We start from the raw sequence: 12,550 nt of genomic DNA on the forward strand, positions 1-12,550 counted from the left end.
TCCATCATGGACCATGACAAGGGTGAGGCGGAGGTGGGATGGGAAGGGAGTTTCTTGAGGGGACCAGGCAGGGGATGTGGATCAACGAGCACCAAAAGTAGAGCATGGAGGGCCAGGTAGGGGAGGCTCAGCGGGACCCTCCTCACCCACCCCTGCTGCCCGTGGCTGGTGAGCAGTCATGCTGGATCCGACGGGTCAGGAGCTGCCCCGGATCCTCTCCATGTAGTTACGAAGGTCCTCAGGGTCCTTCAACCCCATGTCCTCGCACACCCAGCGGATGTCCTCCTCGCCCGCCACCAGGATGGACTGCACGGCTGGGGCCCCCACGGGCTCCTCGGGCTGCTGGGCTGGGGGCGCTGGTGCAAACGTCACAAACTCCACCCGCTTCCGACGCCCCCCGGCTTCCTTCCGGGCCAGGGTGCTGGAGGAACCAGGAGCGTCCCCAGGAGGGTTGGAGACGGAAGTTGGGGTCTCCCCTCCTGCTCCATTTTCACAGGGGCAGCCCCCCTCCCCCTTGGGCAGCCCAGGGGGCCGCCGGTCCAGCTGGCGACTCAGTTCCTCCTGGTCGGTACCCAGCCACACCCAGTTGTGGGGCTGGGGGGAGGCGGGGTTCGCCGAGCTGTCCGGAGGCTCTTTACGCTGATAGCGTAGCACGAAGACCACGCCGTTGACCAGGAAGATCAGGATGGCCAGACAGAAAATGCCCAGCAGGGCATACATGCCCAGCTCGAGGTCGGTGACACGTTGAGGGGCTGGCACCATCTCTTCCTCTTCCTCCTCCTCTTCTTCCTCTCTGACCTCTGTCTCCTCCTTTCTGATTTTTTCCTCTGCTTGTTCAAATTTGCCCCTCACCCCCACGTTGCCCCCCACGCTGCCCCCCACCAGCCGCCTGCCCCCAACGCTGGCCTCCGTCGCGAGTGAACTCAAGGCAGGATCGGATGGGAGGGCAGGGACCGGGGTGGGGGCAGGGGGGAGCCCCAACCAGGCAGTGCCAGAAGCCAGGGGCACACGGTGGCGGCCTCGGCGGCAGGGCTCAGGTGGGTACAGAGAGACTTGTAAGGGCAGTCCCTCGGCACTGGCCCCACTCACCAGCACCCCAAGCTGGGCACCCTGCTCCTTGGCCGGCAGGACAGCAGTGGGTTCCTCAGCTGAGACGGTCAGGCCCAGATCACTGCGATCGTAGAGCTCGGCTGGAGCCAAGGTGTGATCAGAGAAGGACAGCCATAAGGAAAGGGCCACCTCCTGCAGGGCACACAGACACAGGCAAGAGACACGCGCGGGCACGCAAGCATGCACACAGAGTTCACTCCCACAGAGACAGGCCACACGCAGGAGAGATCAGAGAGAAAACAGAGAGACACAGGCAGACAAACACAGGGAGAAGAGGGGACGTGTGTCAATCACCTGTCTGCCACTCGGCCTCGGGGTAGGGGAGGGGGTGTTAGGGTGTGGGTCTGACTCCTCCAGAGTGTCCTCAGATAGAGCTATCTAGTCAACACGGCCCCCCCCACTCCCACACTCTAGCCAGCCGCTGCTTGGTCACCTCTAGCCACAGAGAGCTCACTACCTCACAGGGGAGTCAGTCATCTGAAAACCCTGAGGTAAGATGGATCCAGGTACCAGGGCCCTCTTCCAGTTCTCTACCATCAGTCCCCATTGCAAGGTGTAGGACTCCTCATCCCCCATCCCCCACGGTCACCTGCTTCGGGGCGGGAGGGGCTGGCTGTGCCCAGCACGTGGCTGTCACCTCCCCAGGGTGGGCAGTGCCCCGGCTCAGGGCCAGTGAGATGCCCGTCACGGGCTGTGCCCGCAGCTCCAGCACCGAGACCTTGTCATCCGTCACAGCCAGTGCCTGCTCCCCCAGAATGGAACCGGAGAGTGGAGAACGCACCTGAAGATGGGGAGGGGAGGAGACAGAGGGGGGGTGGGTGGGGGTCCTTCCCGGACAGATGCCTCCTCTTAAGGGATCCTGGCTAGCTGCCTTCCTCTACCTCCACACCCCAACTTTTATCTATATACACATCTCGACTCCACACTCAGGGGGGACTCTCCTTCCACCAGGAAGACCTGGCTCCCACACCCCAACATCCCAGTCCCTCATACCTAGAGGACTCCCCCATTACACAGTCCCCCCTCCTTCATCCGCACTCAATCCCCAATCCTGGACCTTGCCTCTGGACCCAGGCCACACCCAGACCATTCTGGGGACACCTGCGCTCTGGGGCGGGGGGAATGGAGGCTGCTCTGTAGCGTCCTCGGTGGGCTCACCTCTATGGAGGTGACACCAGGTTCGCGGCCCACCACCGTGTGGCCTCCCTCCAGGAAGGCTACCCGAGGGTCTTGCACGCGGGCCTGGGGCGCCACGAGATGGGTCACATCCAACAGCCAATCAGGGCCGAGCAGGTGGGTGAGGCGGCGGCCACCATCCAATGGGTGGGCCACAAAGGGCACCAGGAAGCGCACGCCTGCGCGCTGGTACTGCAGGCGGCAGCTGCGGGCGCGCTGCTCCACCTCCTCAGCTCCCCCGGCCTCGGGCTCAGAGGCCCTGCGAGGGAGGGAGAGAGAAGGTCAGGAAGTGCGTGGTACAACAAGGACCAGACAAGGACCAGAGTTCAGGCCCTGTCTACTGGAGGCCACACCCCCTCGCTCCAGCTTCTATCCAGAGCTTGGCCCTGCCCATCCTGAGGTTCCTAGCAGGGCAGAAGTGGCTCCAGTCTGTAATCCTAGCTACTCTGGAGGCTAGGATCTGAGGATCAAGGTTGGAAGCCAGCCCCAGCAGACAAATTGACTCTTCACTCCAGGAAAAAGATGGAAGTGGAGGTGTGCACTCAAATCAAGTTCAAACCCTAGTGTACACACATGTATGCGCGTATGCACACGTACAGAGTCTCCTGTCAGTCAGCAGCCAACCCTGATTGGGACAGTGTTTATCGAGGCCTTGTCACTGGCCTCTGAAGTCTTTGGGGGAGGGAGGGGAGGTTCCTTCCAGAGGCTCAGGCCTCTCACCCCCTCGATTCCAGTGAGCTTCCACCTCCAGTGTATTGCCAAGCCCTGCCTGCCTTCAACAGCTTACATTCTCAGGGGCTGAGAATATGGGGTGGAAAACAAGCAAAAATAATGTTAGTCTAACAGGTATGCAAAGGAGCCAGGGCATGGGGAGACAGGTAGGAATGAGGTGGGGGGGGGATCACTAACTGTTGACCTTGAGCAGTGTCTCAGCCCCTAGCTTGGGTCCATGGCTATACCCCCAGTGCCCTCAGTCCCAGAGGGGCTTTGCCTAGGCCTGCCAGCTCCCATAGACCTGCACTCACCCTTCAGCTGGGCCTGGGACCCTCCAGCCACGGATCTGCTCCAGGGTGGTGTCCGTCAGCTCGATACGCAGGGGCAGCAGCGGGGCCCACACCGTCATGCGCAGTGAGGCCCGGAGCCGGCGCCACCAGAAGTCCACTCGCACCCCCTTGGCACCCCGGCTCTCCTTACCAGCCACAAACACGGCATCGCAGGCCTCAGATACCTATGGGAGGGCAGGAGGAAGGAGGTGTGCTAAGACACAGAAGACAGATATGTGTCACAGCGAGCATCCTTGACCCTGGCTATCAGCAGGACTGAAGCTCCTGACTCATGCCTGTAATCTTCGCTAACTCAGGAGGCTGAGCTCTGAGAATCAAGGTTTGAAGTCAGCCTGGGGAAAACAAACCCTTGAGATTCTGATCTCCAATTAACTGGCAAAAAAAAAAAAAATGTTGAAGCCGGGCACCCATGGCTCACGCCTATAATCCTAGCTACTCAGGAGGCTGAGATCTTAGGATCGTAGTTCAAAGCCAGTCCAGGCAGGAAAGTCTGTGAGACTATTACCTCCAATTAACCACCAGAAAACCAGAAGTGGTGCTGTGGGGCAAGTGGTAGAGCACTCTTCAGCTCAGGGACAGCGCCCAGGCCCAGAATTCAAGCCCCACAACCCCACCCCACCCCACCCCACACAAATAAGGCTGGAAGACTGGGTGTGGCTTAAGTGGTAGAATGTCACCCATGAGTAAAAAAAAAAAAAAAAGCAAGCAAGAGTGTGAGGCCTTGAGTTCAAGTCTCAGTCTTGGCAACAAAAAACACACTCCCTCCCCCAGGGGGTGGGGGACAATAACAACAGGAAAGGCTGAAATTCAGTTCTGGATTTCACTGATGCATGTCGGGGTGGACTGGTGGGTCTGGCCACTGTCACTAGTTCAAGGTGTTGCAACACAACCAAACTCCACCCCCTATCTACACCCAGCCACTGGGACATGCTACAGATTCTCCCGGGTCTCTGCTGGGGAGAGTGGCCACGCATATATAACACAGCCCTCCTCCTGGCAGAGCGGGATGTCTGCCTTGGACACTAGTTCTGGAGTCATGTGACAACCAGGTACAGCTCTGTGGAGAAGGGGGATGGAAGGACAAGGCAGGAACACCCACTCAAGTGGCCCCACGCAAGATCCACACCAACGAGCACTTCAGCCACAGGTAGGAAAAAGACACCTTCTCCAGGCGGGTGGCCCTTGTGAAACTGCAGGTTCCAAGCTTCTCTCTCCAAAACTCAAAAGCTCAGCGCTCATCACAAAGTTCAAACAGAAATTATTATTATAATTATCTATCATACTCATACTATCACAACAGCAGTAGGTGGATGCTGTATTAGCTGCTTTCAATTCCTACAAGAACACTAAGATGGCGTCTCATGTAATTAGGAAACCGAGTGAGGCTCAGGGAAGTTAAGAGACTTGCCTCAAGTCATACAGCTAGCTGATAACAAACATGGGTTTTTGCTAAAACATCCTTTTAAAACTTTTTTTTGGGGTGGGGGGTCCGGTCATGGGGCCTGAACTCTGGGCCTGGGCGCTGTCCCTCAGCTCTTCAGCTCAAGGCTAGCGCTCTACTACTTGAGCCACAGCGCCACTTCCGGCTTTTTTCTTTTTGCATTATGTGGTGCTGAGGAATCAAACCCAGGTCCTCAGGCATGCAAGGCAAGCGCTCTACCACTGAGCCACCTTCCCAGCCCCCCTTTTAAAACTTTTTTAAAAAATATTTTTTGTGTAGCTGGGAGTGAAGGAAGGGATGACATTGCCCCAAAAGAAATATACTCATTACCTGACTTGTGAAATGTGAATCTCTCTGTATAGCACCTTAGTAAGAACAATTTTTTTGGGGGGGGGTCCTGTAGTGGGGCCTGAACTCTGGGCCTGGGCGCTGTCTCTCAGCTCTTCAGCTCAAGACTAGCGCTCTACCACTTGAGCCACAGTGCCACTTCCGGCTTTTTTCTTTTTGCATTATGTGGTGCTGAGGAATCAAACCCAGGGCCTCAGGCATCAAGGCAAGTGCTCTACCACTGAGCCACCCTCCCAGCCCAACAATTTATTTTTTTAATAATTACAATTTATTAAAAAAAATTTAATTGTGTGGGTACTGGAACTTGAACTCAGGACTTCATGCTTTTCCTGTCAAGGCTGGCACTCAACTAGTGGAGCCATAGCTCTATTTGGGCCTTTTTGGTGATTAATTGGAGATGAGTCTCACAGACTTTGCTTCCAAGAACTGGCTTGGAACCTTGATCCTCATATCTCAGCCTCCTGAGTGGCTAGGATTACAGGTGTGAGCCACAGGTGCCCTGGTGCTAAAACTTCCTGATCCCAACGTGCATGCTCTTAGCTCTCCCAGCTCAGCCCATTTGCTAATAAAATGCTCAAGGCTGGTTGCATAGCTCCCGCTTGAAATTGGAACAAAACTTGAAGCCCTAGTGCTGCCTGTGAGGTTTTGGGGTTGAGAAGCTACTCTCTTGGGGACCCACGGTCGAAGGAAGAGAGCCGTGAATGCATGACTGCACCCATACAAATGCATGTTCCCTGCACATGAGTGCCTGCCACTCACCTGCAGGACCTGCGTGTTGGCTGACTCACAACCGACATGTTCCGTCACTTCCTCCAAGGCCCCCCCAGCATCTACAGTGACGAGGCGCACAGGGACACGTCGAGGCACCCCGGTCAGGGGTGCGATGTTCACCAGCTCCTCGGCCTGAGGATGGAGGAATTGCTCAACCCCAGGCCCTGGGGCTCCCAACCAAGCCAGGCACAGACAGAGACTCCTTACCTTAGCCAGGGGCACAAGGGCTCTTATGTCACGCTCGGACACGAGGATTTCCCATACCATTTTGTCCTTCTCGGCTTCCGGCGCCTGGCCTGGGTATTCTAGCTGCCAAGTTACAGGTCGGGTGACAGCCACACCTCCGCCAGTGCCATTCTCCACCATGAAATCCACCCATAGGAACTCAGACAGTTCAAGGGGACTGCTGGCCAGAAGAGAGAGGAGCTGCGTGTTTGCTAGCAGCCAGGGACTTCCTGGGCTTGAGACACAGGAATCTCAATTCTCCCCATTTTACCGATGAGGAAGCCGAGGCGTCAAGTTATGAGAGCGCACAACGGAAGTGGTACAGCTGAGCCCTAAAGCCAAACATCCTGACTCTTACCCAGTCTTGGTCTCTCAAGATCTCAGAGCCAGTCAGGCACTGGTGGCTCACGCCTAGAATCCTAGCTACTCAGGAGGCTGAGATCGGAGGATCATGGCGCAAAGCCAGCCTGGGTAGGAAAGTCCATGAGACTCTTATCTCCAATTAAGCACCAGAAAACCGGAAGTGGCGCTGTGGCTCAAAGTGGTAGAGAGGTAGCCTTGAGCAAAAGAGCTGAGGGACAATGTCCAGGCCCTGAGTTCCAGCTCTACTTCTTTGGGGTGGGGGGTATCTACAGAACCACTTCACCACCTCCTCCAGTGCTTGCTTGGCTCTCTGATCTTCCTGTTGCTTTCTTGGGCCTCCAAATCTGCTCACTGGCCTCTAGAGCCCGACCTCTTTTCTCAACTCACCTAGAATCCAGTTCTGTGCGCCCTGCACGGTGGCAGGTGATCAGGGTAGTATGGTGTTTCGAACCCTTGAAGCGGTCCAGCTTGGCGGTCCAGAGGGTGGGCTGGGCGGGGCGGGCTGCTGTTACATGCAGTCCCTTCTTCACCTTGATCCTGGGCAGGGGTTATAGGTTCAAGTTGTCAGAGGAAGGGCTGAACTGAGGACTGGAATCCAAAGGGGCGCCATCAGCCTCCTGTCTGGCTTCCTGTAATCTGGTCCTAGTCTCCTCCTATCCCCTCCCAGAATGACCTTGTCTCAGTGAAGGTCAGACCACACTTTTTTCCCACCACTAAAGACCACCATGATTCCTTACTACCTTCAAGCTGGAGCCTTGGGCTGGCCCTGGAGTCTCTCCAGGCCCTAACCCAACCTCATTTGGGGCTGAGATATTTTTTTTTTCCATGCAGAAATTCTTCCCACAGAAACAAGGTACACTCATGACCCCAAGCCTCTGCTCAGGCTGTGACTTGGGTTTGCTCGGTCTGCCCTGCTTCTCTGCTGACCCTTTAAGTTCCCAAGGACTCAAATACCATTTCCTTTAGGAAACTTAGGCAGTACTGGATGAATTTCCTTTAGACTGCCCCACTGGCTCAACTACCCCATGGCATGGCAAACTTTCACCAGTGCATCCACAAACCCTTCCCTCCCCCCAGGCCTTTTGATCACTTAGTTTCTGTCTATCTAGCTCCCTTCACCTCTTCACTGGGAGACTCTTCATACATGAAGGCAGCAGGGTAGGCAGATTGAATGGGACTGGAGAGATACCCCAGTCTCTATATCAAGGGACCAACAACACAGCTCTAGGCACATGGATTCCAGGTTCTGAGCCATCCTATTTTCTCTTTTTTTTTTTCTTTCCGTCAGTTGTGGGGCTTGAATGCTGGGCTTGGATGCTGTCTCTGAGCTTTTGTGGTCAAGGCTAGCTCTCTACCACTTGAGCCATCCATTTTCTGGTGGTTAATTGGAGATAAGAGTCTTGAGGACTTTCCCGCCCGGGGTTCGCTTTGAACTGTGATCCTCAGACCTCAGCCTCCTGAGTTGCTAGGATTGCAGGCGTGAGCTACCAGTGCCTGGCTCTATTTCCTCTTCTTGAAACAGAGGCGCTCAGGGAAGTGCCTGAGAAGGAGGTGACATCCTACTGCCGGGCTGTGCCCGTCACCCATCCTGCAACCTTGTACCCAGCCAGGGGATGATGAGTTAAGTCCCCACTCATCTTCTTGCAGAAGGCCCTGCTTGCCTATTACCCCCAGGGACCCAGTGCTCACCTCAGGGTCAGGAGGCTGGCGGTGAAGTTGTGTCGGAGCAAGAGGGTGGCACTAAAAAGCTGGCCGGGCCGCACTGGCACGTCAGGCGCCCGCAGAGTCACTGCGTCATCCAGGGGTACCTCTTGGTACTGCGGGGGGTTTGCTGAGTGCAGCTCCACACTGCCCACCGGGAGGGCCTGCTCCCCAGGGTCTTCCTCCCCGCCAGGGCCACAGCCCCCAGGACCCTCGGCGGCAGGCTCCAGCGTGTAGGCCAGCTCGGCCCGCGTGGTGGAGCCCTGGGAGAACCAGGGCGAGGGGAACTCCAGCTCCACCACGCAGGCGCCCAGGGATGGCTGTGAAGATGAGGTTTGTGGTTGGCTCAGGGCAGAGTGAGGGGAGAACCCCTATCTATACCAGGGACCCCAAGCTAGAGAGGTGCATGAAAGGCAGGCCAGGGACATAGTCCAAGTGACGTGAGGGACCAGTGACACATAGGGGCCTCATACCAGGTCTCAATCTCAGAACACATCTCAGTCTAGTCTCATTTGAGCTAGCCGGCCCCGGCACCTTGCCCTGAGCAGGGCCCAGGACCACCCCACCTAGAGCTCAGATTTCTTCCCTAAAACCTGAGAAATAGCACTCTCCGTTACATTCCTGTGCCAGACTCCCAAAGAACAGGAATCGAAATGATTGACATAATTCTAGCAAGACCCATGATTGCTTTGCTATAAGCAGTTCTTGTATTCACCTTGGTTATTCCTTTGCCAGCCCCCTATAAGTTGGGGATTGTCATTACCACCCTTTTACAGATAAGGAAACAGTCTCAGAGAGACTATTTGCTCAAAGTCACACACGATGTCCCAGACTTCTTAAAGGGTCCTCACTAATCCTTTCTCAGGACTAACTGACAGTGAATGGAGCAGAAAGGGATTCTGGTGGTTCACAACCCAGACTTGCCTTTCCTCTCTACCTTGGGGCAACCACTGGCTGGCACGGCAGCGGGGCCAGCCCACTCACCTGGAAGCGGCAGGCTCGGTGGGCAGTGCCTGCAGGGTGGGTGGCATATAGCCGGGCACAGGGCAGGCTGCCAGGCCCCGGAGGCCAATCCTGTCCTTTGAGGTGGAAGAGGACTCGGGCATGGGGCTCTGCTGGAGTCACAGCCGCTTCCACTGAAACAGCCCGCACGTCCCAGGGCACTGGCCGTTGGTGGGGCTCAGTGACACGGGGAGGGACCACCTGGAGGAAGAATGAGGAAGATTGGCATAGAAGGGCAGGAGGACATCTGGGATGAGAAACTTCTATTCTCAACCTTTATGGGCCTCCGTTTTTCCCTGTCTGGAAAATAAAGAGCACAAGAGAGGTTGGGGAAAGCCCTTGAGCCACACACACAGTGGATCTCAGGTTGAGTCCTGTTTGCCCCTCCTTACCTGCTGGGTGGCAAATGGTGGGTAGGAGGCCCGGAGAAGTGGCTGGGCCCTGGGCCAGGGCTGCAGGAGCAGAAAGGTCTCAGATCGTGAGCTCAGAGAAGAGTTGGCAGGTGGGTAGTGGCCTACCCGCTGCACGCGAAAATGTTCGGGGGTATCCAGGAGCTCCAGGGCCACTGGCAGGTAGATGGGGTCCTGGTGGGCCTGATCACAGTTCACTGGAGAGGAATGAAGGGTAGAGATGGCCAGGTAGTGGTGGCTCATGTAACCCTAGCTACTCAGAAGGCTGAGATTTGAGCATCAAAGTTCAAAGCCAGCCTAGGCAGGAAAGTCTGTGAGACTCTTAGCTCCAATTAACCAGCCAAAAATCAGTAGAGGTGTTGCTCAAGCGCCAGACTTGAGTGAAAGGTCAAGTGAGAGAGCAAAGCCCGAGTTCAAGCCCCATCACTGGCACGCACGCGCGCGCGCACACACACACACACACACACACACACACACACACACAGAGTAGAGATGGTGGTGGCAGGTAGTGAAGGAAGAACTGCACTGTAAATATCCCATCTGCCCCCCGCCCCCCCACAAGAAGGTAGGGAGACCTCTCCATTTCATAGATGAGGTAATGCATAAAGAACCTCATACGGGTAGGATATAACAAAGCCAGGATTTGAATCTCTCATTGTCTCTCCTTGACTCTGGTATTAGGGTATGGGGATGGGGGTGGGGGTCATGACTTTCCCCATATAATGCCTATGCAGTTAAAAAACAAAACAGGGAAGTGGTGTGGTGGCTCAAGTGGTAGAGCGCTTGCCATACGCTGAAGAGCTCAGGGACAGTGCCCAGGCCCAGAGTTCAAGCCCCATGACTGACAGAAACAAAAAACAAAAAAAAAAGGTTGGAGATAAGCTTTGTAGAAGTAGCAACCCTTTATCTGACCCTGGGTCCTTGGCAGGCCTTGGCTAAACAATGCTTCACTCCCTACCCCCACCCCACCATTACCATAGCAACCCAAATTATCCCTCCTAGCTACCTTCTTTCCTTTACCAATTGGGTACCAGAGTGCAAGAGTTGGACTTGGGGGGAGGGGTTCAGAGAGGTCTGTGAAGTGCCCTGGTGATGGGAACCCACGGGCTCAGGGAGATAAATTATTCAATCACCAAATGGACAAAGGATCACTAAGACCATCTTGGTTTGTTAGCACAAGCCATTATAATGGTTAACAATAACCGTAGACAGGCACTGCTTTAGACATTTTACTTACATCACTTCAGTTTTCATAACTCTGAGACTCGGGTTCTATTACGATGAACCCCGTTTTGTGGATTTAGAAAATGAGGTTCAGGGGCCTTCCTGCAGTCCCATACGGAAATGATGGAGCTGGGAGTCCAGCTGAGACACTGACCATTAGACCACCCCGCTTCTCCATCTATTTCTCCGCCTCAGGATGCAACGGCATGCCCTGGGGACTTCACTCCTGGACTGAATTTCTCCTCTTCTACCTGGTGGTACCTCCTTCCTCCTTGAGGGTCAAGAGTAAATCTGGCTTCCTCAAGGAAGTCCTCCTTGATCATTCACCCTTCGGCCAATCCCCTCTGAGGAAGCCCTGCTGGTCTCCCTCTCTCTCTTTCTTCTGGAGCCAGGGTCTCTCAGTGTTGCACGGGATGGTCTCAGACTCCTAGGTTTGTCCCTCTAGTAGCTAGGACCACAGGGACACACCATACTGCTTTCCTGGCTTCTGAATTAGTTATCTCTCTGTCTGCCAACTTAAGAGCTTACCTAACTAGCTTAGCTAATACTGAATCTGCCCTTACCACCACCATCATCACCACCACCACCCCCGAACTAGGAAGCTCCCCCTGGAGAAGCTTCCAGGGATTTAACATCCACGCTATACCCAATGAAAGATGGGTTGATCATGGATATTCTGGGATGGCCAGGAATACCTACTAATGCCCTCCACCTGTAGAACTGGCAGGGATCATTGGGTGACCTGTGGACCGGGGAGGGCTGTGGAAACTGTGGAAATGGGATTGATGCTGTTGCATAATGGATGTGACCAGGCTTTCCTGTCCCTGTGGAAGGGGCCATTAGGGCTCCCCCCCCCTCGATCCTCAGAGTGGGAGCAGGTGGCTGGAAGCAGCCAGAGCCAGCTCCCTCTCAGCCCCGGGGCAAGAGGGACTTGGTTTCAGCCTCTTTTCTGGCCCTTTCCCACTAAGGAGCATGTGTGTGAGCTGTCCCCAAGGCTAACAGGTGATGACTATTGCCCCCTGGGGTAGCTCCTGGATTCCAGTCCACCACCTACTCCATGGCTTCCATAATTACAAGATGCTCAGTAGCCAAACTCCCACGGACTCGCAGCACCGGGCTCAGCTCCCTCGGTGGGGGAAGGAGGGGAGAGAGTGCCTTGCCACCTCCCACTCCTCTGTGGCATCCTTCGCCCCAGTCCATCTGTCACCCCACCACCCACCCCCTTACCCAGTGCCAGGTACCCGCCCCCCCCCAAGAGCTAGAGATGCGATAATGAGGTTATCCCTGAAGACTCCAGTGTGGGAAAGTGATCTGGGGCAGGGGAGGGGGCTGCACAGCCCGCAGGACCCAGGGCAAAGGGGCTGCTTTCCATCCCTGGGCTGAGGAGTGAGGATGTCCAGCTCCCCAGATCTGGGCTTAGAAGCAGTGGAGAGGCTGATGCGCCCGGGACAGGGTGGTCGGTTGAGAGGTCCGGCTGGAGGGGACGCTGGCGGGCAGAGTGGGGAGGGGGGCGCGTGATGATGTGCCAGAGCCACCCCCCCCCTTACCTCCCAGGCCAGCCCCGGGCCAGGAAGGAGCCCACGAGGCCGGCAGCCAGAGCCAGGCTCCCCCGGAGGCAGGATCTCCCCGGCTCCCGGCGCGCGCGCCGCCAAGCGACCTCGCTCCGGTCCGGTCCCAGCACCGGGGCGCCCGGCTCGCGGACATCTCCCGCGCCC

The 12,550-nt window shown here is 56.1% G+C and overlaps 1 protein-coding gene across 1 annotated transcript; it reads right to left on the reverse strand.

Annotated features, from left to right (window-relative positions):
- Positions 1-73: 73 nt before the first annotated feature.
- On the reverse strand, positions 74-9,854 carry Tmem132a (transmembrane protein 132A). The gene is made up of 10 exons (XM_013028994.1): positions 9,594-9,854; positions 9,184-9,402; positions 8,188-8,519; positions 6,886-7,035; positions 6,118-6,316; positions 5,899-6,042; positions 3,312-3,514; positions 2,269-2,545; positions 1,700-1,891; positions 74-1,242 (listed from the first exon to the last, which is right to left on the reverse strand). The coding sequence occupies exons 1-10, from the start codon at positions 9,852-9,854 to the stop codon at positions 196-198; spliced, it is 3,024 nt and encodes a 1,007-aa protein (XP_012884448.1). The 3' UTR covers positions 74-195.
- Positions 9,855-12,550: the final 2,696 nt, after the last annotated feature.

Source organism: Dipodomys ordii, unplaced genomic scaffold (assembly GCF_000151885.1).
Source record: "Dipodomys ordii isolate 6190 unplaced genomic scaffold, Dord_2.0 Scaffold117, whole genome shotgun sequence".
Classification (NCBI taxonomy): Eukaryota; Metazoa; Chordata; class Mammalia; order Rodentia; family Heteromyidae; genus Dipodomys; species Dipodomys ordii.

Bases quoted from the DNA above. Each gene is read 5' to 3' on its own strand.
- Tmem132a (XM_013028994.1), bottom strand. From the start codon at position 9,854: ATGAGCCACCACTACCTGGCCATCTCTACCCTTCATTCCTCTCCAGTG. The intron at 8,520-9,183 runs GTGAGTGGGCTG...TCATCTTCACAG, and splicing joins ACCGAGCCTGCCGCTTCCAG to CCATCCCTGGGCGCCTGCGT. The intron at 1,243-1,699 runs GTGACCGTGGGG...TGTGCCCTGCAG, and splicing joins CCCCTCCCGCCCCGAAGCAG to GAGGTGGCCCTTTCCTTATG.